Source organism: Nuphar pumila, chromosome 17, assembly GCF_984573655.1.
Source record: "Nuphar pumila chromosome 17, dmNupPumi1.hap1.1, whole genome shotgun sequence".
NCBI classification, from domain to species: domain Eukaryota; kingdom Viridiplantae; phylum Streptophyta; class Magnoliopsida; order Nymphaeales; family Nymphaeaceae; genus Nuphar; species Nuphar pumila.
In genome coordinates, this window is record NC_143265.1 from 76,510,001 (window position 1) to 76,537,300 (window position 27,300).

Below are 27,300 nucleotides of genomic sequence, written 5' to 3' on the forward strand. Positions count from 1 at the left end.
GAGTTCTCCAGATTAAGCACACAATGCCACCAACCACTTGGAACGAATATTGTTTCACCTGGTAGTTGTGTGCATTCCAATGGCTTCTCATGCTCTGCAAGAAGTGGACAAAAATCCAGCCACCACTAGAAATACATAAAAAACAAAGTAAAAAATAGGTCAATATAACATAAATAATTTTTCAAAATCATTACAATATCAGATAAAACATAAAAAAAAACTAAAAAAGATACAAAATCAGCTAGCATATTGTTGAATGACAGCAACGAGGAAAAACATGATAAGAGAAATCTGGTAGAATAAGCCAAAATAATACCTGCAATGATGATGGAGTTTCGATATTGACATCACCATCATCTTCATTTACATGTACTGTGACACCCAAAGGAACCCTACCAGGAGGATATAAAGCCCACCTGCAAGATTAACGACAAAGAAAAATAACAGCTATACTGTTAGTGAATCAGAGGCAAAGAAATAGAAAACATAGAAATGAATGTTTTCACGGGCACAAACACACCACAGATTTCTGAGAGAGAGAGAGAGAGAGAGAGAGAGAGAGAGAGAGAGAGAGAGAGAGAGAGAGAGAGAGATGTTTGTGTTAAGACATATGTAATAATACATCTATATATATATAAATATAGATGTATTCACCATAATACCCGATAGGGGTATTATGGTCTTTTCACAAGTACCCAATAGGGGTACTTGTTTTATTTCTTTTATTTTCCTGTTTTTTATTTTAGTTTTTTTATTTTCTAAAATGTATTTTGGGATACCAAAAGGGGCCCCACAATGGAGTCGTTGGGGCCCCCAAGGGTCACAATTGTGACCGTTGGGGGCTCCCAACGACTCTATTGGGAGCCCCCTTTGGTCTCCCTTTTCTTATAAATAGGGGGAACCCCCTTTGTATTTTGTATTGCTTTAGAGAGCTCCTCTCCAATAAAAGAGATATTCTTTTTATGTGTGTAGCCTTATTATAAGGCCCTTCGTATATCCCTTGGTGGATTTCCTCTCTTATGCTTGTTTCATTTGTCCGTGTTGGACATAGTGAATGCTTTGGCATTCTTGGATTCTTCCGCATACTTCATTACATGGTATCAGAGCCATACGATCTTCTAAGGTAAAATCGTGTCTCTCTCTACTTCCTTTCTTTTTCACATCTTCATTTTGTAGCAATGGAAGTCAAGATCAATCTATCATTCAAGCTCAATGGGAAAAATTACATGATGTGGGCATCCGCAATGGAGAATAATCTCAAAGGCAAGAAGCTTTGGGGTTATGTAATGGGAACCGTTCCGGAACCCCAACTTAAGCTCACAAAGATGGAAGAAGATCAAGAGAAAGCACTTGAAGGTGATGCTCGTCTCAAGGCCATAGAAGATTATCATCACAAAATGGAAGATTGGGAGAGCAACCATGCAAAAATCCTAGCATGGTTTATGAATAATGTCGAACTTAAGGTATGTGCAAATATTGCAAAATTCCGCCGGGCAAATGAAGTTTGGTTTTTTATGAAGGGTATGTTTACCCAAAAGGATCTTGCAAGAGTTTATTTTTTACAAGAAAAAGTGAGAACCACAAAACAAGGCGACATGAGCATACAAGACTATTATAGTGCTCTAAATCCTTTGTGGGATGAATTGACTCTTTTAGAGCCTAAATGGGTGGCTATGGAGGATGTGGAACTAAGACAAAAACAAATGGAACAAGATAGATTGTTTCAAATTTTATTTGGGCTTCGTCCCGAATTTGAACAAGTTAGATCCTTACTTCTCCATAGATCTACGTTTCCTCCTTTAGAAGAGACTATTGCCGAGATTACTCAAGAAGAGACTAGGCATAGCATGGGTAAAAGCATAGATGAAGTTCTTGCCGTGTCTAAACCCGGCAATCATGTTAAAACATACAAACCACCTCATTTTGGTAAGCAAGGGAGTGGTGGAAGAAAAATGATTATATGTCATCATTGTTATGAGTCGGGACATATTAAACCCGTTTGCCCAAAGCTAAATGGGGCATTCAAGCCAAAGGTGGCTTCCGTTGAGGAATCATTTACCAAAGAAGATGACGGCAAGAACGGAGATCTCAAAGATACTCTTGGTCAAATCTCCTTGACTCTCCAACAAATTCTAAAGGCTACTTCTTCCACCTCCGGTGCCGCCATTGCCTCATCATCACCTCCCGGTACGTACTCTTGGATTTTAGATTCTGGAGCCTCTTTTCACATGACTCATGAAAATGCATTAACCAACGTGCACACCAATTCAAAAATATCTTGTGTCTCTACGGCCGATGAAACTTTTCTCAAAATAAATGGTATTGGAACTCTTGATTCTAAAAATGTTCAAAATTTTCTTGTTCCAAAAGTTAGAATAGTTCATAAATTAAATCTTAACCTCTTTTCCGTTTCTCAAATTGCCGACCATGGATGTGAAATATCTTTCTCATCCCAAGGGTGCTTTGTGCAGGATCTCCGGTCCGGGAAGCGGATTGGGCAAGGTCATAGGAAGGGAGATCTTTATTTTATGGATAACTTAATGCTTCCAAATACCTCATTTTGTACTTATGTCCAAGACAAAAATATTGAAACTTGGCATAAAAGGCTTAGACATCCAAGTTACTCTAAAATGTATCTTTTTCCTTTTGGAAACAAGTTTTGTAAAGAAAAAGATATCAATTGCAAAGATTGCATTTTTGGAAAAATGAAGTCTATTCCTTTTCCTATTAGAACCTTTGTGACAACAAGACCTTTTGAATTGGTGCATTCCGATGTACGGGGACCATCTCCGGTTCTATCCAAAGGTGGTTATTCATATTATGTTACCTTTATTGATGATTATACTAGATATGTATGGATTTATTTTCTTAACCTTAAATCGGAAGTTTTTAACTTCTTCAAAGAATTTCATGCAAAAGTTCAAAATCAATTTCAAAGTCAAATATCCATTCTTAGATCTGATTCGGGTGGAGAATAGTTATCAAATGAGTTTCAATCATATTTAAAACAACATGGCATTTGTCATAAAAAATCTTGTCCAAGAACTCCTCAACAAAACGGTCTAGCGGAAAGAAAACATAGACATATTTTAGAAACCACTAGATCCCTACTCATTTCTAAAAATATTCCTAAAAGTTTTTGGGCCGAAGCCGTGTTAACCTCCACCTATTTAATCAATAGAATGCCATCTTCAAAATTGAACAATATCTCTCCTTATGAAAAACTTTTCAATATGACACCCGACTACAATCGTCTTCGTATTTTTGGGTGTAAATGCTTTGTTCTTTTACATAAAAGAGATAAATTGTCACATAAAGCAATAGAATGCATATTTTTAGGATATGGTGAAAATCAAAAGGGCTATAGATGCTTTGACTATAAAAACAATAAGTTATTTGTCTCCAAAGATGTGACCTTTTTAGAAGATGAAAATGGATTTGAAATATTGGAAAAACCAAATGAAATTGATTATATGTTTATCAATGATCTTTTAGAAGATTCAAATGATGACTCTTTGAGTCATCCAGAATTTTTAGAAAATACTCATGATTCTCATGATAATGATGTATCACCAACTAATGGTGACAATCTCCAAGTATACACTCGGCGTGAGGAAGCACAACCTATTAGTGCCTTAGAAAAATTCTTGCGGCTTAATGAACCCCTAGAAGAAAACTCCCTTAGGCGATCTTCTAGAGAATCAATTTCACCTAATAGGTTTGTCTCATATGAAACTCTCTCACCTAACTATAGAGCTTGTCTAATAGCCTTGCATTCTTACTATGAACCATCCCATTATAATCAAGCAAAAAATATTCCTCATTGGGTTGAAGCTATGAAAGTTGAACTAGATGCTTTAAATAAGGCTAAAACTTGGAAAATAGTTCAACTTCCTTCAAATAAAAAAGCTATAGGATGTCGGTGGGTCTACAAAGTCAAAACAAAAAGTGATGGTTCCCTAGAACGTTATAAAGCTAGATTAGTTGCTAAGGGATATTCACAAGAATATGACATCGATTATGAAGAGACTTTTGAAAGTGCACTAGGATCGAGGCAACGAGCACTAGAGGGGGGGTGAATAGTGCTTTTAAAAATTGTCTGCAGAATATTGAAGGATTTTGCAATTTGAAAAGTAAACACACAAAGAACACAAGATTTTATCCTGGTTCGGTCTATCCCGGCCTACATCCAGTCCCCAAGCAAAACCAACTTGAGATTTCCACTATCAACCTTGTTAACTACAAGATCACACAGACCAAAATCGGTCCCACTTTCAGTAACAACCCTACTGAAAGCAAACAACTCCTTTACACCAAGGAGTCCTTTTTACAGAAAAGAAATAACAACTTACAATACAACCTATGAGCCTTTCTTTTGAATGCAAATGAGATGCAATTGGCTTTTGAGGTTGTTGAAATACTCTACTCACGAATTCACTATCTCTCAAAATGATTTGAGTGAAAAACTGAAGTGAAAATATCAAGTGAGTGAGAAAATAAATACTTGACTGAATAGGAGTGAAAAGCAAGTAAATGATTCAAATCGATTGAATTCAAGTTGTTTTGAGTGTAAAATGCACTCATATTTATAGTTAAAGTTTTCCATACATTGAGAGTATGAAAGGGTGTCAAAACAGTCCATTTTGAACAATCAAAACGTTTGAAAAATGAAAAGACACGCCTTTTTTGAAGTTTAAGGAAAACGACAAAATTAGTCGACTAAAACATTAGTTAGTCGACTAATAGTTAGTTATTAGCAGACTGATCGTTATCGTCGGTCGACTGATCTGTTAATCGAGCCGTTTGAAAATCTGAACTTAGTCGACTAGAGAAAAATTAGTCGACTGATAATATCATCAGTAGACTGAAAAACCTTTCAGTCGACTGCTGCTAAAATCTTCTGAAAAACAAACATTCTGTTCGGTCGACTGATAAAAGCATTAGTCGACTGTTGCTAAATTTTCAGAAAACACATGTTCTGTTCAGTCGACTGATAAAACCATTAGTCGACTGCTGCTAATTTTCCAGAAAACAGACATTCTGTCCAGTCGACTCATAAAACCTTCGGTCGACTAATTTGACAAAAATGACTTTTTAGAAAATATGGCGCGAAAGAATTAGTCGACTGGTAAGTCTATTGGTCGACTAATAAACATGAAAATTTAAGAAAAGAGTTTTCTAAAAAGATTTTCAAGAGGGTTCTTTTTAGAAAAGTTTTTCTAAAGACTTTTAAGGTGAAATGCAACCTAAATATGCACTCTAAGTAAGGCTCTTACAAGAATCTAAGACATTTAATGAATTAAACATTTGCACACTAGTCTTCAAATATTCTTCATCGAATTCTTCAATTTCTTCATAGCCTTAGCTGAAATGCAGTTGATTCCACTTGCTCATCATCAAAACCTTGTAGTTGAAGTATCATGTATGGCTTCATTGTCGTAACAACTTTTGCCCCCGTGGCTCGCATGACAAGCGTTAAAACTCTAATTGCTGTAGCATCATCTAAGAAATGACCTATATTTCAATTAGATGTTAAAAATGCCTTTCTTAATGGTCAGTTGAATGAAGAAGTATATATGGACCCTCCGTCGGGAATTAGTGTTAACCAAGGTCAAACTCTTCGATTATTAAAAGCTTTATATGGCCTTAAACAAGCCCCTAAGGCTTGGTATGATAGATTTAGTGCTATTATGTTACAATTGGGATTTCGTTCATGTTATACTGACATTGCTCTTTTTGTTAAACGTGCAGGTAATAGTATCATCATCCTTCTGCTTTATGTTGATGATATGATCATCACTGGCAATGATGAAAGTGGTATTCTTAATGTTAAAAATATGTTAAAACATAATTTTGATATGTCTGATCTGGGTTTTCTCAGGTACTTTCTTAGTATAGAAGTAGTATACTCTCCTCGAGGGTATATATTGTCACAGATGAAGCTTGCTGCAGACATATGTTCCAAATCTGGGATTTCAGATGACAAAAAGGTGGAGACTCCCGAGGTTATCAATGCTAAACTACGATTGGAGGATGGAGTTCTGCTGGATGATCCTACGCCCTACAGGCAACTCATTGGCTCTCTCACCTATCTGACTATCACCAGGCCTGATATTGCTCATGCTGTGCACTCTGCAAGCCAATTTCAGCATGCCCCTACATCTGTGCATATGAGTGTTGTGCTTCGGATCATTCGATACATCAAAAATACTTTGACTAAAGGGCTATTCCTATCCTCACTCTCTTCCTTAGATTTACTGGCTTATACTGATGCTGACTTAACTCCGCCTGTGTAGTTATACACTGCCGGTCCCAAGCCCGGATAAAGGAGGAGGGTTGCGGTAGGCCTGTGACAGCCAGCATAAAAACTTTGTCATATCCTATGAAAATGAACCAATATGAGAATTTCGTTGGGGCGTTCCCTACTGAGCGACGCGCTGTACTCTCTAGGCCCGGAGGCAGTGATAAATGTGCAAGGGTTGCTAGGTCGTCGCCCAGAAGCGACGCGTCACACCGGCGCCCGGGTGTGGTGTCAAATAGGCAAGGGTTCCCTCACTTTGTTGGACGGGTGGGGGTAAAGAAGTTAGTCCAAGACCATAAAATTAGGTTAGCCACTTGGAACATAGGGTCTTTAACTGGTAAGTTGGTAGAGTTAGTAGATGTTATGTGTAGGAGAAAGATTGATATTTTATGTCTTCAAGAGACCAAATGGGTAGGTGAGAAAGCTAAAGTGATAGAACCTTGGGGATATAAGATTTGGTATACAGGAATAAATAGGAATAGGAATGGAGTAGGGATTGTTATGAGTCGTCAGTTTATAGATAATGTAGTTGAGGTCCGTAGGAAGGGTGATAGAATTTTACTTATTAAATTAGTATTAGGTACGGATATTATTAATATTATTAGTGTTTATGCACCTCAAGTAGGTTTAGATGATTCCATTAAGCATCAATTTTGGGACGATTTAGATGGAGTAGTACAAGAGACATCTTATGGAGAAAAGCTTTTCATCGGCGGTGACCTTAATGGACATGTAGGCATTAGTAGGGATGGATTTGAGAATATCCATGGAGGCTATGGTATAGGAGAAAGAAATGAAAGTGGAGAAAGGATTTTAGATTTTTGTTTGTCCTATGATATGATCTTAGCAAACACTTGGTTTAGGAAGAGGGAGTCTCACCTAGTAACATTTAAAAGTGGGGTTAATACGAGTCAAATAGATTTTTTCCTACTTAGAAAGAGAGATAGGGGTTGTTGCATCGATTGTAAGGTTATACCAGGAGAAAGTGTAGCTACACAACATAGAGTCTTAATTTTAGATCTTAGAATTAGACAATGCCGCAAAAGGGATAGACATAGGATAGATCCTAGAATTAAGTGGTGGGCACTGAAAGGAGCTAAACAAGGAATGTTTGTAGAGCAGGTAGTTAAGGAAGTTGATTGGTGTCTCGAGGAGGATTCAGAATCAATGTGGAATAAGATAGCGGGTGGTATGAGAAAAGTAGCTAAGGAGGTATTGGGTGAGTCTAAAGGCGGTGCACCACTAGGTAAGGATACATCATGGTGGAACGAGGATGTCAAATTAGCTATTAAGGTTAAAAGAGAGTGTTATAGAAATCTAAGTAAGAGTCGTGATAATGAGAATTTGGAGAAGTATATGATAGCAAAGAAGGAAGCTAAAAAAGTTGTTCGAAACGCGAGGGCTAAGGTATATAAGGAGGTTTATGACAAGTTGGATACCAAAGAAGGCGAGAAGGATATTTATAGGCTTGCAAAGATGAGAGATAGGAAATCGAAGGATTTGGGTATGGTTAGATGTATCAAAGATGAAACGCAAAGGGTTTTAGTCAAAGATGAGGAGATTAAGGAAAGATGGAAAGATTATTTTGATAAGCTATTTAATGATAGTCATGCTCAAGATCTTGGAGACTTCTCCATTCCTTTTCATGAGATAAATCGTGACTTCATGCGCAAGATTCAAAAGAAAGAAATTGCAGAGGCTTTGAAGAAAATGAAATCAAGAAGGGCAGTTGGCCCAGATGGTATACCTATCGAGGCTTGGAAATGCTTGGGAGAGAAAGGTTTAGAATGGTTGACAAATCTTTTTAACTTGATTTGGCGAACAAATAAGATGCCTAATGAGTGGAGGAAGAGTACTTTGGTGCCTTTATATAAGAATAAGGGTGATATACAAGATTGCACAAACTATCGTGGTATAAAACTCATGAGTCATACTATGAAACTTTGGGAGAGGGTGATTGAGTCTAGGTTGAGGAAGGTTGTCATGATATCGGAGAATCAATTTGGTTTTATGCCTGGAAGATCAACTATGGAAGCTATACATCTTCTTAGACAACTTATTGAAAGATATAGAGAGAGGAACAAAGATTTGCATATGGTTTTTATTGATTTAGAGAAGGCATACGATAGAGTACCTAGGGACGTTCTCTGGTGGACAATGATGAAGAAAGGTGTTTCTCTCAAGTACATTAGTATAATTAAAGATATGTATGAAGGAGTAGTAACCAATGTCCGCACTTGTGGAGGGGTGACAACCAATTTTCCGATAACGGTTGGGTTACATCAAGGATCTGCTTTAAGCCCTTTCCTATTTGCGATAGTGATGGATGAGCTTACGAGATCAATCCAAGAAAATGTACCGTGGTGTATGTTGTTTGCTGATGATATTGTTTTGATTGATGAGTCTAGAACTGGGGTTAATGCTAAGTTAGAATTATGGAGACAGACATTGGAAGCTAGAGGTTTTAAGTTGAGTAAGAGTAAGACTGAATATATGGAATGTCGGTTTAGTAAGCAACGAAGTAGTGATGGGAGTGTAGTGAAGCTTGGTGAGCAAGATATACCGGTGAATGATTATTTCAAATATTTGGGATCCATCATTCAAAAGTATGGAGAAATTGATGGAGATGTAAATCATAGGATAAAGGTTGGGTGGATGAAATGGAAAAGTGCTACTGGAGTGCTGTGCGATCGTAGAATGCCATTGCGGTTGAAGGGAAAGTTTTATAGGACGACTATTAGACCCGCTTTACTATATGGTACGGAATGTTGGGCTGCCAAGAGACATCATATTCAAAAAATGAGTGTAGCTGAGATGCGGATGCTTAGATGGATGTGTGGAAATACAATAAAAGATAAGATTCGGAACGAAGAGATACGTAAGAAGGTAGGTGTTGCACCAATTGAAAATAAGATGCGAGAGAATCGTTTACGGTGGTTTGGACATATTCGGCGAAGGCCTAATGATGCTCCAGTTAGAAGGTTGGAGAAATGGGAAAATATATTAGTTAAAAGAGGTCGGGGTAGGCCTAGGAAGACTTGGATGGAGATGATAGGAAAGGATATGAATGCGTTGAACCTCACCGAGGACATGGCGTTGGATAGAAATGATTGGAGGAAAAGGATTCATGTGGAAGACCCAAAATGAATTTCTTTTTTGGTTCATATCGCTGACCCCAATTGTTTTGGGATGAAGGCGTAGTTGTTGTTGTTGTTGTTGTATACTGATGCTGACTAGGGAGGAAACCCAAATGATCGAGTCTCAACTACTGCTTTTGTGTTTTCTTAGGAGATTCGCTAATTGCTTGGAGGTGTAAGAAACAGCAAAAACTCTCATTGTCTTCTACTGAAGCAGAATACAGGGCTATGGCAACTACTACAATGGAGCTTGTATGGCTTCGAAGTCTTCTTCAAGATATGGGAGTCGAAATTACCGGTGCTTCGAAGCTTTGTTGCGACAACAAAAGTGCCATCTATATTGTCAGCAACCACACCTTTCATGAGAGGACTAAACATATTGAAATGGACTGTCACTATGTACGTGATGAATATCTTTGTGGGACAGTTACACTGCCATATGTCACTTCAGAATATCAACTTGCAGATTTCTTTACCAAAGCCCTGCCTGCTCCTCGCTTCTTGTTCCTTCTTGGCAAACTTTCGATCATCTCCCCGTAAAGTTTGAGGGGGGGGGTGTTAAGACATATGTAATAATACATCTATATATATATATAAATATAGATGTATTCACCATAATACCCGATAGGGGTATTATGGTCTTTTCACAAGTACCCAATAGGGGTACTTGTTTTATTTCTTTTATTTTCCTGTTTTTTATTTTATTTTTATTTTCTAAAATGTATTTTGGGATACCAAAAGGGGCCCCACAATGGAGTCGTTGGGGCCCCCAAGGGTCACAATTGTGACCGTTGGGGGCTCCCAACGACTCTATTGGGAGCCCCCTTTGGTCTCCTTTTTCTTATAAATAGGGGGAACCCCCCTTGTATTTTGTATTGCTTTAGAGAGCTCCTCTCCAATAAAAGAGATATTCTTTTTATGTGTGTAGCCTTATTATAAGGCCCTTCGTATATCCCTTGGTGGATTTCCTCTCTTATGCTTGTTTCATTTGTCCGTGTTGGACATAGTGAATGCTTTGGCATTCTTGGATTCTTCCGCATACTTCATTACAGTTTGTTACATCCCACTTATAAATGACAGATTTCTATTTTGAATGTTGATTAAGGGCTTTGTTGTTCTTTTCATTATCTACACAATCTATTCAGTTTTTAATTCCTTGCACATATTTTGTCTTCTATTTTCTTTTGTTATACTAAATTAACTGAGAGTTGACCAATTTACTTCTTTTTTTGAAGGAAATAAACTTTCAGTTAAAAGAAAATCACAAGGCGTCACCACAAGTACAATAATACAAATATAACTGAATTTGATCATAAAAGAAGCACAGAATGCAGCAATGCAAAATTAAGAGCTGAAATCTTCATGGGAAATGATTCCCAGCCTAGGCTGATCAGTCCAGTAAATATCTGAGTTGCACAAATAATCCCAATTGACATTGTATTCTCATGTAAATAACTACTGTTTTCATTTGATGCCTTCTACATTTATTATTGTTATGGATTATCCAACCCACCAGTATCACCTGTCTCAGCAACATGATTCTTGAAAGATCACATTCACAATTATGACACACCAGTCTAAAGACTGTCTAGAAAAAACTGCATGCCTAGAAAAAATGCAACGTAGATTTCTCCTCTTGCATGCACAGACAGCATTGACTAGCTAATTGGAACCCTCTCTTTTTCAAGTTCATTCGGGTTGCAACACTCTCAATTGACACCAGCAATGGAAAAATTGTTGCTCTCAGGAAAATAAGAGGCATTGATTCAATTAGAGAATAATAACCTGATTTTGTTAAAATATGATTCATCTCTTGCGCATATTTATACAGTTCTATCAGGTTGAACCAATATCCTAATCTTTTCTAAGGTGTGTTGCAACCTCATCCATTCTTCAAACTATGATTCTGTAGGGTTTCTTCTTAATTTGAATCTCTCTCAACCCCATACACATGTAGCAGTGCTTCCTCAGAATATTTCTATCCCTAGAAATGCCAAAGTGAAGAAACTGAAACAGCTAATCAAGCCCAATCTAACCAAGGATCTGTCCAGAATTTTATTTGACCCATCAACCAAAGCAATTTCTAATCTATCCTTAAATTTCTTGAATAATTCCATTAAATCCTTCCACAGTCCAGGACACTCTTTCAAAGCCCTAGGTGCATTCCAATTGCTTGGAAAACCTTGAATCCAATATTAGATATCACAATTACACCCACCACTTTTCTTCAGTATGCAACCACAATTTCAGTATTAATGCCTTATTCATCATTTTCAGTTGCGGAATTCTCAGTCCTCTATATTATTGGTTTAGTAGATTTCTGCCAAGAAACCAACTATAGACCCTACACCACTGAAATTCCTTTCAAAAGAAATTTGTTAAAGATTTGATTATCTTATCTCCACCTTGGATGGAACCTCAAATAAAGAGACTAGATGAGGTGGGATGCTAGATAGTACATGTTTCATCAGCACAACCCTTCCAACAAGAGAGAGGTAGCATGCTAACCATTGGTTCTTGAACAAGGGTGCCACCTGAAAAACCAAAAAACAAGAGTTGTGGCAAAATAGAAAAAGGTTCAGAAGGTATCACTTCCGTTTCATCACCTGCTCTTTCAAAAACTACCCTTTTGTAGGTCACAAAAGAATCATACTTCTAGGCACCATCATGACAGCTCACAGCACAAACTTCACAATCAGCATCGTTACTTTAGTGATATTACAGTAGCAGAATAAGGTACATAGCAAATCCTAGTTAGAAATTTACCTTGCTGGCAGAGTTTGAGATCAACAACAACAACAAACAACAACAACTACGCCTTCATCCCAAAACAATTGGGGTCGGCGATATGAACCAAAAAAGAAAATCATTCTGGGTCTTCCACATGAATCCTTCTCCTCCAATCATTTCTATCCAATGTCATGTCCTCGGTGAGGTTAAAAGCATTCATATCCTTCCCTATCACCTCCATCCATGTCTTCCTAGGCCTACCCCTGTTAAAATATATGTAATACCTATATATATATATATATATATATATATATATATATATATATATATATATATATATATATATATATAGTTCTCTTTCACTATCCGATAAGGGGTAGTTTTGTAATCTCGCCCAATAGGGGCATTTTAGACTTTTTTCCTTTTCTTCTTTTTTCCTTTTTCTTTTTCTATTTTTTCCTTTTTCTTTTTTGTTCTTTTTATTTCTTTTTTGTGCATTTAATGCACAACCATTGGGGCCCCCAACAAAGAGTCGTTGGGCCCCCAACGGTCACAATTGTGACCGTTGGGAGCCCAACGACTCCTTGTTGGGACTCCCAATGGTCCCTCTCTCTTGCTTTTCTCTAACTCTCCCTCACTCTCTTGCCTATAAATAAGTGGGGTCTCCCCCTTTGTAATGTGTGGCTTCTTCAAGCCCTTTTGTGCATTTATAAGATTTTATGCTTTCTAGCCATTATTGGCTTTTGTGTATGTCATCTTTTGGACTTGTTCTTTGATTTCTATGTGTGAATGTCCATTGTAGGACATACATTTCTTTTCCGCATATTTCATTACATGGTATCAGAGCCTTGGTTGTGCTCTTGATTTATATTGCTAGTTGTCTTGTTTTATCTCTCTTTGTTTGTCCTCCATTCTTGATTATATAATGGAAGGAGAAAAAGATTGATCTCTCCTTCAAGCTCAATGGTACTAACTACATGATGTGGGCCGCCGCCATGGAGAACAATCTCAAAGGTAAAAAGCTTTGGGGATACGTTATGGGCACCATTAGGGAACCTCAACTTCAACTTACGAAAATTGATGGTGATCAAGAAAAAGCTCTAGAAGGAAATGCTCGCATAAAAGCTATTGAAGATCACCAATCCAAGGTAGAAGATTGGGAAAGTAAGCATGCAAAAATTCTTGCATGGTTCATGAACAACGTGGAGTTAAAGATTTGCGCCAACATTGCTAAATTCCGCCTACCAAATGAAGCATGGTTCTTTATGAAAGGTATGTATACCCAAAAAGACCTTGCTCGTCAATTCTTCATCCAAGAAAAAATTCGTACCATTAAGCAAGGTGAAATGAGTGTAAGAGATTACTATAGCACTCTTGGCCCTTTGTGGGATGAGCTATCCCTTCTTGAACCCAAATGGGTATCAAGTGAAGATGTTGAAATGAGGAGAGAACAAATGGAGAAAGAACACTTTTTCCAATTTTTACACGGGCTTAGGCCCGAATATGAACAAGTTAGGTCCTCCCTCCTTCATAGATCCAAACCACTTCCATTGGAAGATTCCATAGCCGAAATATGCCAAGAAGAAACACGTCTTGGCATGATTAAAGGAGGAGATGAAGTTCTTGCCGTGTCTAAACCCGGCAATCATATGAAAGCATATAAGCCTCCACACTTTGAGAGGCAAAATAACTATAATGGCAATTATAGGAAAGCCATTTGCCATCATTGTCAAGAACCGGGTCATATAAGACCTAATTGTCCAAAGATAAATGAACCTCCAAAAGGTAAAGTTGCTATTATTGAAGAAATCCCACAAAAGAAGGAGGAGACAATGAAAGGGAAAGAGTCCTTCTCCCTTTCTCAACTATCCGAAGCACTACAAATTCTACTCAAGTCGCCATCAACTTCGGGAGCCGCCATTGCCTCTTCTTCTCCTCCAGGTACGCCTTCTTGGATCCTTGACTCTGGAGCATCTTTTCATATGACCCCTATTGAAAATGGACTATCCAATGTATGTAGCAACTCCAAAAATTCCTTTGTTTCCACCGCCGATGGTACCTCTTTACAAGTTAAAAGTTTTGGAACCTTAGATTTTTCAAAAGATTTTTTTGTGCCAAATGTAAGAGTAGTACCTCAACTTAATTTAAATCTTTTATCGGTCTCCCAAATATGTGATCATGGATGTGAAATCTCCTTCTCAACCAAGGATTGTTCTATACAGGATCTCCAGTCCGGGAAGCGGATTGGGCAAGGCCATAGGAGGGGAGATCTCTACTACATGACCCACTTGAAACTTCCTACTAACTCATTTTGTAATCATGTCCAAGATAAAAATATAGAAACTTGGCATCAAAGACTTGGACATCCAAGCTTCTAAAAAATGTACTCCTTTCCCTTTGGAAAGAAATTTTGTAATGAGAAACATTTTGTTTGCAAGAGTTGTATTTTTGGAAAAATGAAATCCACCCCATTTTCAAAGAGAACATTTGTGTCAAAAAGACCCTTTGAATTAGTTCATTCGGATGTTTTGGGTCCTTCTCCGGTCATATCAAAAGGAGGATACTCATATTATGTTACTTTCATTGATGATTTCACTCGATATGTGTGGATCTATTTTCTCAATCTAAAATCCGAAGTTTTTAACTTCTTTAAAAAATTTCATATGATTGTCAAAAATCAATTTTCAACTAATATCTCCATTCTTCGATCCGACTCCAGTGGAGAATATCTATCAAATGAATTTCAAGAATATTTGGAAACCAATGGAATTTGTCATCAAAGGTCATGTCCTAGGACTCCCCAACAAAACGGTCTAGCCGAAAGAAAGCATAGACACATCTTGGAAACCACTAGGACTCTTCTTATTTCCAAAGAAATTCCAAAATGCTATTGGGCCGAAGTCGCCTTAACCTCCACTTATTTGATAAATAGAATGATATCCTCATCCCTACAAAATATATCTCCATATGAAAAACTTTTTGAAAGAACACCCGATTTTAATAGATTAAGAATTTTTGGGTGTAAGTGCTTTGTCCTTACACATAAAAGAGATAAGTTATCTCCCAAGGCTATCGAATGTGTGTTCTTAGGATACGGAGAGAATCAAAAGGGTTTTAGGTGCTTCGATCCCAAAAGCAACAAACTATATGCATCCAAAGATGTTACATTTTTAGAAAATGAGAACGGTTTTGAGAAAAATAAAGATATTGATGAAAGCGAATATGCTTTCTTATTTGATCTTCTCTCTCAAGAAGATGTGACTCCTCACGAAGAGGATGTTCCTAATGATTTAGAGGATACTCCTCTTAGTAATGTTGAAAATGCAAGTAATGATGTTGAAAATAGGTCCATTCAAACCTATGCTAGGCGTGGTCAAGAAACTCCCATTAGCGCTTTAGAAAAATATTCTCAAAATTCCAACATAGAAGAAACCTCTTTAAGGAGATCTAGCCGGATCTCCAATCCTCCTAATAGGTTTGTTTCCTATGAGTCCCTAACACCTAAATATAGGGCATGCCTAATTGCATTACACTCTTATCATGAACCGTCACACTATAATGAAGCCAAAAACATTCCTCAATGGGTTGAAGCCATGAAACTTGAACTTAGTGCCCTTGAAAAGGCTAAAACTTGGGAAATAACCTCATTACCCACTGGAAAGAAGTCCATTGGATGTAGATGGGTCTTCAAAATTAAAACTAAAAGTGATGGGTCATTAGAACGTTATAAAGCTAGGTTGGTAGCCAAAGGATATGCTCAAGAGTACGAAATAGACTATGAAGAAACCTTTGCTCCCGTAGCTAGAATGACTAGTGTTAGGACTCTTATTGCGATTGCATCCGTTAAAAAATGGCCTATCTATCAATTGGATGTTAAGAACGCATTTCTTAATGGCGAACTAAGTGAAGAGGTCTATATGGATCCTCCACCAGGAGTATCTATTGGTGAAAACAAAATTCTTAAACTAAAAAAGACACTATATGGGTTAAAACAAGCTCCGAAAGCTTGGCATGATAGATTTAGTACTGTAATGACTAGCTTAAATTTTCGTTCATGTTATACTGACACTGCGTTATTTGTGAAAAGTGCAGGGTCATCTGTAGTTATTCTACTACTATATGTTGATGATATGATCATCACTGGGAGTGATGAGCAAGGAATCCATGATATTAAGAAAATTTTAAAAGAAAATTTTGACATGTCTGACCTTGGTTTCTTAAGATATTTTCTAGGTATTGAAGTTGCATATTCACCTCGAGGGTACATCCTCTCTCAGATGAAACTTGCTGCTGACATCTGTGCCAAGTCTGGAATTTCGGATGATAAGAAGACAGAAACCCCTGAGGTTATCAATGCAAAGCTGAGACTGGAAGATGGGACACTTCTTGAGAATCCTACTCCCTACCGTCAACTCGTTGGGTCTCTGACATACTTATCTATCACTCGGCCAGACATAGCTCATGCAGTTCACTCCGTCAGTCAGTTTCAACATGCACCTACAACTGTGCACATGAGTGCAGTCTTAAGAATTGTCAGATATATTAAAAACACCATAACTAAGGGAGTTTTTCTTTCCTCTTCATCATCCCTTGATTTAATTGCTTATACAGATGCTGATTGGGGAGGAAATCCCAATGATAGAGTCTCAACCACTGGTTTTTGTGTTTTCCTAGGTGACTATGATTTCTTGGAGATGCAAGAAGCAGCATAAAGTATCATTGTCCTCAACTGAAGCCGAATATCGTGCAATGGCCACTACAACCATGGAGCTTGTGTGGCTTAGAAGTCTCCTCTGTGATATGGGCATCGTCATCTCAATTCCTTCGAAGATGTGTTGCGATAACAAGAGTGCTATCTATATTGCAAGCAACCACACCTTCCATGAGCGTACTAAACACATTGAGATGGATTGCCACTATGTTCGAGATGAATACCTAAAAGGAACCATAGCACTGCCCTATGTCACATCCGAGTACCAGTTGGCGGACTTTTTCACCAAAGCTCTTGCTGCTCCTCGTTTCATGTTTCTTCTCAACAAGCTTTCCGTTGTATCAACGTAAAGCTTGAGGGAGGGTGTTAAAATATATGTAATACCTATATATATATATATATATATATATAGTTCTCTTTCACTACCCGATAAGGGGTAGTTTTGTAATCTCGCCCAATAGGGGCATTTTAGACTTTTTTCCTTTTCTTCTTTTTTCCTTTTTCTTTTTCTATTTTTTCCTTTTTCTTTTTTGTTCTTTTTATTTCTTTTTTGTGCATTTAATACACAGCCATTGGGGGCCCCAACAAAGAGTCGTTGGGCCCCCAACGGTCACAATTGTGACCGTTGGGAGCCCAACGACTCCTTGTTGGGACTCCCAATGGTCCCTCTCTCTTGCTTTTCTCTAACTCTCCCTCACTCCTCTCTTGCCTATAAATAAGTGGGGTCTCCCCCTTTGTAATGTGTGGCTTCTTCAAGCCCTTTTGTGCATTTATAAGATTTTATGCTTTCTAGCCATTATTGGCTTTTGTGTATGTCCTCTTTTGGACTTGTTCTTTGATTTCTATGTGTGAATGTCCATTGTAGGACATACATTTCTTTTCCGCATATTTCATTACAACCCCAACTATGTTTTCCCATTTCTCCATCCTTCTAACTGGAGCATCATAAGGCCTTCGCCGAATATGTCCAAACCACCGTAAACGATTCTCTCTCATCTTATTTTCAATGGGTGCAACGCCTACCTTCTTACGTATCTCCTCGTTCTGAATCTTATCTTTTATTGTATTTCCACACATCCATCTCAGCATACGCATCTCAGCTACACTCATTTTTTGAATATGATGTCTCTTGGCAGCCCAACATTCCGTACCATATAGTAAAGTGGGCCTTATAGTCGTCCTATAAAACTTTCCCTTCAACCGCAATGGCTTTCTACGATCGCACAACACTCCAGTTGCACTTTTCCATTTCATCCACCCAACCTTTATCCTATGATTTACATCTCCATCAATTTCTTCATACTTTTGAATGATAGATCCCAAATATTTGAAACAATCATCCACCGGTATTTCTTGCTTACCAAGCTTCACTACACTCCCATCACTACTTCGTTGCTTACTAAACCGACATTCCATGTATTCGATCTTACTCTTACTCAACTTAAAACCTCTTGCTTCCAATGTCTGTCTCCATAATTCTAACTTAGCATTAACCCCAGCTTTAGACTTATCAATCAAAACAATATCATCAGCAAACAACATACACCACGGAACATTTTCTTGAATTGATCTCGTAAGCTCATCCATCACTATAGCAAATAGGAAGGGCTTAAAGCAGATCCTTGATGTAATTGTTAAAATGTAAAACTGTACATATATGTATATATAATAATATTATATATATATATATATATAAATACATTTTTCATTTCTTTCTTTTCTGTAATTTTTTTTCCTTTATTTTTATTTTTTGTCTTTATGTCATCTAGTTCAGTTTGAACTAGAATGACTGTTGCTAGTCAAGTCCTGTCCAGACTTGACTAGCAATAGAGCTGTTGGACTGACACATTCCAACAACTCTAAATAGAGCTGTTGGACTGTGCCCAACAACTCTATTGAGTCCTCTTTCAGCTGTGTATATAAAGGGGTGCAGCCCCTCTTGTATTTTACTCCAATGCTTCTTAAGCAATTGGTTTTTCATATCAATAAAGAATACATTTTTATTTTTATTTTGTTTCCAGTTATACCCTTTTTAAGGGTTATGCTTTAGTGTCATTCTTGACACTTGCTCTTGTTAATCTAAGCTCGTGTTTCGAAGATCCCCATTTCATTTCATGGTATCAGAGCCGCGGAAGTACTAAATCTTGAGGAAAAGCTGCCTTGGTTTCCGTGCCCGTTTGCAAAAGTGTTCGCCACTTGAAGAGAAGTGTTTTATCACTTCATTGGAGAAGATTTCACATCTTGTTGTATTGTTTTTTTTTCTTTCTTTTTCATTTTCCTTCTTGTTTCTCTTCTATCCCTATTCTTTCTCTCCTTGTAATCGATGGATGACAATGATAAAGTCACCATCATGCCTATGAAACTAAGCGATACGAACTATGTAACATGGGCTTCAATCATGAAGCACCATATATGGGGAAAAGGCTTATGGGGGATTGTGGATGGTTCCGATTCGGAACCTAAGCTATCTCTTACTAAAAAGGAGGGAGATAAAGAGGTCCCTCTATCGGAAGAAGAGAAAATCAAGGCTATTGCCTCATACGAGAAAAAATGGAAAGAATGGAAAATATCTCATGCGAAGATAATGTCATGGCTTATCAATAGCGTTGACATTAAAAAATGCTCAAGTCTTGCCAAATTTGATCATGCCGATAAGGCATGGGAATACCTTAAGAATATGTATTCCCTTAAAGATATTGCACACGTGTGCAACCTCCAAGAAAAAGTTCGAATGATGACACAAGGAGACAAAACTATTCGTGAATATTACAATGGGTTGTCCGAACTTTGGGAAGAACTTTCCCTTTTAGAACCAAAGTGGCATTGTGCCGAAGACATCGAGCTTCGTCAGAAACAACTCGATGCCGAACATTTTTACCAGTTTATCACTGGATTAAGGCCGGAATTTGAAACCACTAAATCAGCCCTACTTCACCGGAGAAAAATTCCTTCTATTGTTGAAACTATTGAAGAGTTAACAATGGAAGAAAATCGTCTCCGGAAAGGTTCTTTAAAAATTGAAGATGATTCCGTTTTAGCCGTGTCTAGACCAGGGAATCATGTTCGATCATATAGGCCTCCTCACTTTAACCGACAAAATGGTGACTATGATAAGAAGAAAGTTATTTGTCATCACTGTCATGAACCGGGACACTACAGGCCACAATGTCCCCAACTTAAGGAGCTGAGAGAAAAAAGAGCTGCAATTGCTGGATCGGAGCCTAAAAATCAGGATGCACCGGTTTCCCTGGCCCAACTAATGGAGATTCTTCAGCCTCTCATCAAAGGTGCCTCTTCCTCATCTGAAGCTTCAACCGGCGCAGCAGCCTCATCTTTTTCTTATCTAGGTAAAATTTCTTGGCTTCTTGACTCTGGTGCATCTTTTCATATGACCCCAAATAATCAAAGTCTATCCAAATGTGTTAAAAATAAAACAAGTGTGTCAAAGGTCTTTACTGCTGATGGGACTTCTCTTGAAATAGAAGGAATAGGAAATTTTGAAAAAATTTATAAAACAATTTTTTTTTTATTCCAGAAATTAGACATGTTCCCAAATTAAATTTAAATCTTTTATCTGTATCTCAAATTTCTGATTATGGGTGTAATATTTCTTTTTCTTCTCATGGTTGTTGGGTACAGGATTGTCAGTCAGGCAAGCTGATTAGGGAAGGCCATAGAGAAGGAGGACTCTATTACATGGATTTTTTGGAAATGCCGAAGAAAGCTTTTTGTTATAATATTCAAAAAATAGAGTTGGAACTGTGGCATAAGAGACTTGGTCACCCACATATAGCCAAAATCCAACATTTTCCAAATCTAGGGAAATTTTGTAACTCTGAATCATTTGATTGTAAAGATTGTATTCTCGGCAAAATGAAAAGATTACAATTTCAGAACAGAACCTTTTTCTCTTCAAGACCACTTGAATTAATACACTCAGATGTTTGGGGTCCTGCACCAGTAATTTCTAAAGGAGGATTTGTTTACTATGTTATTTTTGTTGATGATTTCTCCCGATATACGTGGGAAAATATATTAGTTAAAAGAGGTCGGGGTAGGCCTAGGAAGACTTGGATGGAGATGATAGGAAAGGATATGAATGCTTTGAACCTCACCGAGGACATGGCGTTGGATAGAAATGATTGGAGGAAAAGGATTCATGTGGAAGACCCAAAATGAATTTCTTTTTTGGTTCATATCGCTGACCCCAATTGTTTTGGGATGAAGGCGTAGTTGTTGTTGTTGTTGTTGTTTGTTGATTTCTCCCGACATACGTGGATGTACTTTCTCAAACATAAGTCTGAAGTATTTTCATACTTTCAAACTTTTCATAATATGGTTAAAAACAAGTTTCAAAATGATATTACTATTTTTCGCACAGATTCAGGGGGAGAGTTCTTATCCACAGATTTTCAAAATTATCTTAAATTGCATGGCATCACACATCAAAGATCTTGTCCTTATACACCTCAACAAAATTAACTGGCAGAACGAAAACATCGCCATATTATAGAAACCACTAGGACTTTATTAATAGCAAATCAAGTCCCGAAAGACTTTTGGGCAGAAGTTGCCTTAACTGCCACATATCTCATTAATAGGATGCCATCTTCTTCGTTACAAAATATCACTCCCATTGAAAAACTTATGAACATTTCTCCAGACTACTCTAGACTAAGAATATTTGGGTGCAAATGTTTCATATTTACTGACAAAAATGATAAACTTTCCCCTTGTGCGATTCCCTGTGCCTTTTTAGGATATGCTGAAAACCAGAAAGGTTATAGATGTTTTGACTTCAAAAATAATAAACTATATGTGTCTAGAAATGTTTCCTTTCTTGAAAAGGAGAGCTTCTTTGATTTTAAAAAATTAAAAGACGTCACTGAGTACTCCTTTTTGCTAGATCTAACATCAACATCTAATGAATATGACCTTGACTGTAACTTTGATGATGATCAAAGAATTATCGATCTTAATGTTGAAAATGAAGAAGTTCATAGAGATACTAGTATTCAATATTCCAGGCGACAAGAGTCTAATCCTCCATGTGCACTTGAGAAATATTCTAACATTCCAACTAGACAATCAACCCGAATCTCGAGGCCTCCAGGAAAGTTTGTATCATACGAGTCTTTCTCACCCACATATAGGGCAGTTATTGCATTAATTCACTCATATGAAGAACCATCCACATATTTTCAAGCAAAAAATGATATCAAATGGATAGAAGCCATGAAAGCTGAATTAGATGCACTTGAAAAGGCTTCTACATGGAATATTCAAGATCTTCCTCCAGGGAAGAAAACTATAGGATGTCGATGGGTTTATAAAATTAAAACCAAGAGTGATGGTACTCTTGAAAGATATAAAGCCCGTTTAGTAGCCAAAGGTGCCCAAGAATATGGGATTGATTATGAAGAAACCTTTGCTCCGGTGGCTCGTATGACTACTGTCCGAACCTTAATTGCCTTAGCTTCTATCAAAAAATGGTCTATTTTTCAAATGGATGTCAAAAATGCTTTTTTAAATGGAAAGCTAGTTGAAGAAGTATATATGGAACCCCCTCCTGGTCTAAGTATTCCTAAGAGTAAAGTCCTTCGCTTAGAAAAAGCTCTTTATGGACTTAAACAAGCACCAAAAGCTTGGTATGATAGGTTTAGTCGTGTTATGATTGATATTGGTTTTCAATTCTGTTTAACTGACACTGCTTTGTTTATTAAGAATTCTGATACAGGGATCATTGTGCTTCTTCTCTATGTGGATGATATGGTCATCACCGGAAGCGATAAACAGGGAGTTGAAACAATCAAAACACTTCTTAAATCTCATTTTGAAATGACTGATTTGGGCTTGTTGAGATATTTTTTAGGCATTGAAGTTGCTTATTCTCCTAGAGGATATTTATTATCTCAGACTAAATTTGCTTTTGATATTGTTTTCAGGTCTGGTATTACTGATGATAAGAAAGTCGACACTCCAGAAGTTGTTAATGTTAAAATGAAGATTGATGATGGAGAACTTCTTTCGGACCCTACTCCTTACAGACAACTTGTCGGGGCACTTTCCTATCTATCCATTACCAGACCAGATATAGCACATGTTGTTCATACAGCAAGTCAATTTCAACATGCTCCTACTTCTGTTCATATGGGAGCAGTCATGCGTATTATCAGATACATCAAGTCCTCTCTTTCACGAGGACTTTTCTTATCTTCCTCCTCTTCTCTTGATTTAATTGCATATACTGATGCTGATTGGGGAGGTGATCCCAATAACAGACACTCAACCACTGGCTTTTGTGTCTTTTTAGGGGAATCATTAATCTCGTGGAGGTGTAAAAAGCAGCAGAAGGTATCTCTCTCATCCACCGAAGCTGAATACAGAGCCATGACAACCACGACCATGGAAGTAGTTTGGCTCCGACGACTGCTTGCTGACATGGGAGTTGAAGCAACAAAGGCTTCACAAATGTGTTGTGACAACAAAAGTGCGAGCTACATTGCCAGTAACAGAACATTCCACGAGCGCACCAAACACATCGAAATGGATTGTCACTACGTCAGAGAGGAATATCTACACGGGATAATTGATCTCCCATATGTCACTTCAGAATATCAGTTAGCAGACTTCTTTACAAAGCCTCTCGCTGCTCCCCGATTTCACTTTCTCTTAGACAAACTTTTGCTTATTGTACCGTAAGTTTGAGGGGGAGTGTTAAAATGTAAAACTGTACATATATGTATATATAATAATATTATATATATATATATATATATATATATATAAATACATTTTTCATTTCTTTCTTTTCTGTAATTTTTTTTCCTTTATTTTTATTTTTTGTCTTTATGTCATCTAGTTCAGTTTGAACTAGAATGACTGTTGCTACTAGCAATAGAGCTGTTGGACTGACACAGTCCAACAACTCTTAATAGAGCTGTTGGACTGACACATTCCAACAGCTCTAAATAGAGCTGTTGGACTGTGCCCAAGAGCTCTATTGAGTCCTCTTTCAGCTGTGTATATAAAGGGGTGCAGCCCCTCTTGTATTTTACTCCAATGCTTCTTAAGCAATTGGTTTTTCATATCAATAAAGAATACATTTTTATTTTTATTTTGTTTCCAGTTATACCCTTTTTAAGGGTTATGCTTTAGTGTCATTCTTGACACTTGCTCTTGTTAATCTAAGCTCGTGTTTCGAAGATCCCCATTTCGTTATAGGAAAATTGGTTGTCACCCCTCCACAAGTGCGAACATTGGTTACTACTCCTTCATACATATCTTTAATTATACTAATGTACTTGAGAGAAACACCTTTCTTCATCATTGTCCACCAGAGAACGTCCCTAGGTACTCTATCGTATGCCTTCTCCAAATCAATAAAAACCATATGCAAATCTTTACTCCTCTCTCTATTTCTCTCAATAAGTTGTCTAAGAAGATGTATAGCTTCCATAGTTGATCTTCCAGGTATAAAACCAAATTGATTCTCCGATATCATGACAACCTTCCTCAACCTAGACTCAATCACCCTCTCCCAAAGTTTCATAGTATGACTCATGAGTTTTATACCACGATAGTTTGTGCAATCTTGTATATCACCCTTATTCTTATATAGAGGCAACAAAGTACTCTTCCTCCACTCATTAGGCATCTTATTTGTCCGCCAAATCTTGTTAAAAAGATTTGTCAAGCATTCTAAACCTTTCTCTCCCAAGCATTTCCAAGCCTCGATAGGTATACCATCTGGGCCAACTGCCCTTCTTGATTTCATTTTCTTCAAAGCCTCTGCAATTTCTTTCTTTTGAATCTTGTGCATGAAGTCACGATTCATCTCATGAAAAGGAATGGAGAAGTCTCCAAGATCCTGAGCATGACTTTCATTAAACAGCTTATCAAAATAATATTTTCATCTCTCCTTAATCTCCTCATCTTTGACTAAAACCCTTTGCGTTTCATCTTTGATACATCTAACCATACCCAGATCCCTCGATTTCCTATATCTCATCTTTGCAAGCCTATAAATATCTTTCTCGCCCTCTTTGGTATCCAACTTGTCATAAACCTCCTTATATACCTTATCCCTCGCGTTCCGAACTACTTTTTTAGCTTCCTTCTTTGCTATCATATACTTCTCTAAATTCTCAATATCACGACTCTTACTTAGATTTCTATAACACTCTTTTAACTAGGGGTGGCAATCGGGTCGGGTTGGCGTGTCAGCATACCTCAATCCGACCCGTTTATTAAACGGGTCGGCTGTGGCAAACACGAACCCGACCCGTTTAATAAACGGGTAACCCGACACGACCCGCCAACCCATTTAATAAATGGGTTGGGTCGGGTAAACGGGTTTTCAGGTTCGCGTGTCAGGTTGGCGGGTTGACGGATCGGGTTGGCAGGTTGGCGGGTTGGGTTGACGGGTCGGACAGACGGGTTGGCGGGTTGACCCACCCGCCTAACCCGTTTATTAAACGGGTCAGCCGGGTTGGCGGGTTGGCATACCCCCAACCCGAACCCGACCTGTTTAATAAACGGGTTACGCGGGTCGACCCGTTTATTATATGGGTTGGCTTAAGCCCAACCCGAACCCGCCTAAGAGGCAGGTTGGCGGGTCGGGTTGGCGGGTCGTGTCAGAAATTGCCACCCCTACTTTTAACCTTAATAGCTAATTTGACATCCTCGTTCCACCACCATGTATCTTTACCTAGCGGTGCACCGCCTTTAGACTCACCCAATACCTCCTTAGCCATCTTTCTCATGCCACCCGCTATCTTATTCCACATTGATTCTGAATCCTCCTCGAAACACCAATCAGCTTCTTTAACTACCTGCTTTACAAACATTCCTTGTTTAGTTCCTTTCAGTGCCCACCACTTAATTCTAGGATCTATCCTATGTCTATCCCTTTTGCGGCATTGTCTAATTCTAAGATCTAAAATTAAGACTCTATGTTGTGTAGCTACACTTTCTCCCGGTATAACCTTATAATCGATACAACAACCTCTATCTCTCTTTCTAAGTAGGAAAAAATCTATCTGACTCGTATTAACCTTACTTTTAAATGTTACTAGGTGAGACTCCCTCTTCCTAAACCAAGTGTTTGATAAGATCATATCATAGGACAAACCAAAATCTTTTCTCCACTTTCGTTTCTTTCTCCTATACCATAGCCTCCATGGATACTCTCAAATCCATCCCTACTAATGCCTACATGCCCATTAAGGTCACCGCCGATGAAAAGCCTTTCTCCATAAGATATCCCTTGTACTACTCCATCTAAATCTTCCCAAAATTGATGCTTAATGGAATCATCTAAACCTACTTGAGGTTATATCTAAAAAATCCTTGCATTTAAAGATCAACAGAAATGGCCATAAAAAAAGAAAACTGATTGAGCAGATTCATATTTGGATTGCATAGTTGTTCAGAGGATAGTTTCTTATTCTACAGCAGGTGAGCAACATAAACCTTATTAAAGGAAGTTCTTAATATGACAAAGCCAAGTTGATCAATGTGCCCAAGGACATGAGGTTGAGAAACAGGAAACCATAGGAACAACCACAACGTCATGTTATACACATCTACAAACCTGCTGGTCTACACTATTGATTCACATTACTAGATGTATCCACTATTTAGAATATATCTACAGCATGGAGTGATACATGAAGCAAGTCTGCAGATTATCATACCTTTTGCGTCCACTTAGAAGAGTGTTCCAGGCACTTGTAAGGGCAGGATCTACATGCCATGATGCACCAGATCTTTCCGGTCCTATCACTAGCCATCTGAATGGGGGCCGCTTGTCGTTTTCCAGAACATCAAAAAGATCTTCTTGGAACAGATGAGGTACATTGTAATCTTTTAACAAGCCAGGTGCAACTTCTGCAAACTGCAGTAGGCAAAAGAATAAATGATGAGCATTACAAAAAAGTTCTAGAAAGAGCATAACATTTAAATGTAAACACTGGTTACATAGACTCACCTCATCATCAAATACATAAAGTGGATCCTCATCATGTTGAACTTTCATGTAGGAGACATAGTCCCTGAATTTCATTCTGATTTTTTTTGCACTCCTTTGAGAAATCCTGAAAGCAGCGTCCCCATAGTTCTTTGCTAATTGATCAACATCCCATGTATTTCTTGCAGGCCAACCTTGTGATAAGCCAGTCAACAGCACCTGGAAAGAATATAACAAGTTGACTATTTGGTTAGCAAACAACAGTGTCATAATATGAGAAATTCCCCAGCAAGAAGTGAGTGCAGTTCTATTGCTGTAACAATAAATAAGTATGTTTAGATATATAATAGGGGCAATAATGGGTATCAATTAATGTAAGAATATCAGTACAAGGTAATTACCTCTACACGCATAATAGTGCTTCACCAAAAAATTAAAGCCATCAGAGAAC

General features: G+C 37.8%; 1 protein-coding gene across 2 annotated transcripts in view; it reads right to left on the reverse strand.

Annotated features, from left to right (window-relative positions):
• LOC149812293 (lysine-specific demethylase JMJ21-like) overlaps nt 1-27,300 on the reverse strand; it is a 41,528-nt gene that overhangs the window by 7,020 nt on the left and 7,208 nt on the right. For both annotated transcript variants that reach the window (XM_089992633.1, XM_089992634.1), the window contains exons 5-8: nt 26,871-27,068; nt 26,578-26,777; nt 317-416; nt 1-125 (exon numbers count right to left, since the gene is read on the reverse strand). The exon at nt 1-125 is cut by the window's left edge and continues 430 nt beyond it. In XM_089992633.1, coding sequence (XP_089848759.1) covers nt 1-125; nt 317-416; nt 26,578-26,777; nt 26,871-27,068 — 623 coding nt within the window. The remainder of the gene's footprint in view (nt 126-316; nt 417-26,577; nt 26,778-26,870; nt 27,069-27,300) is intronic.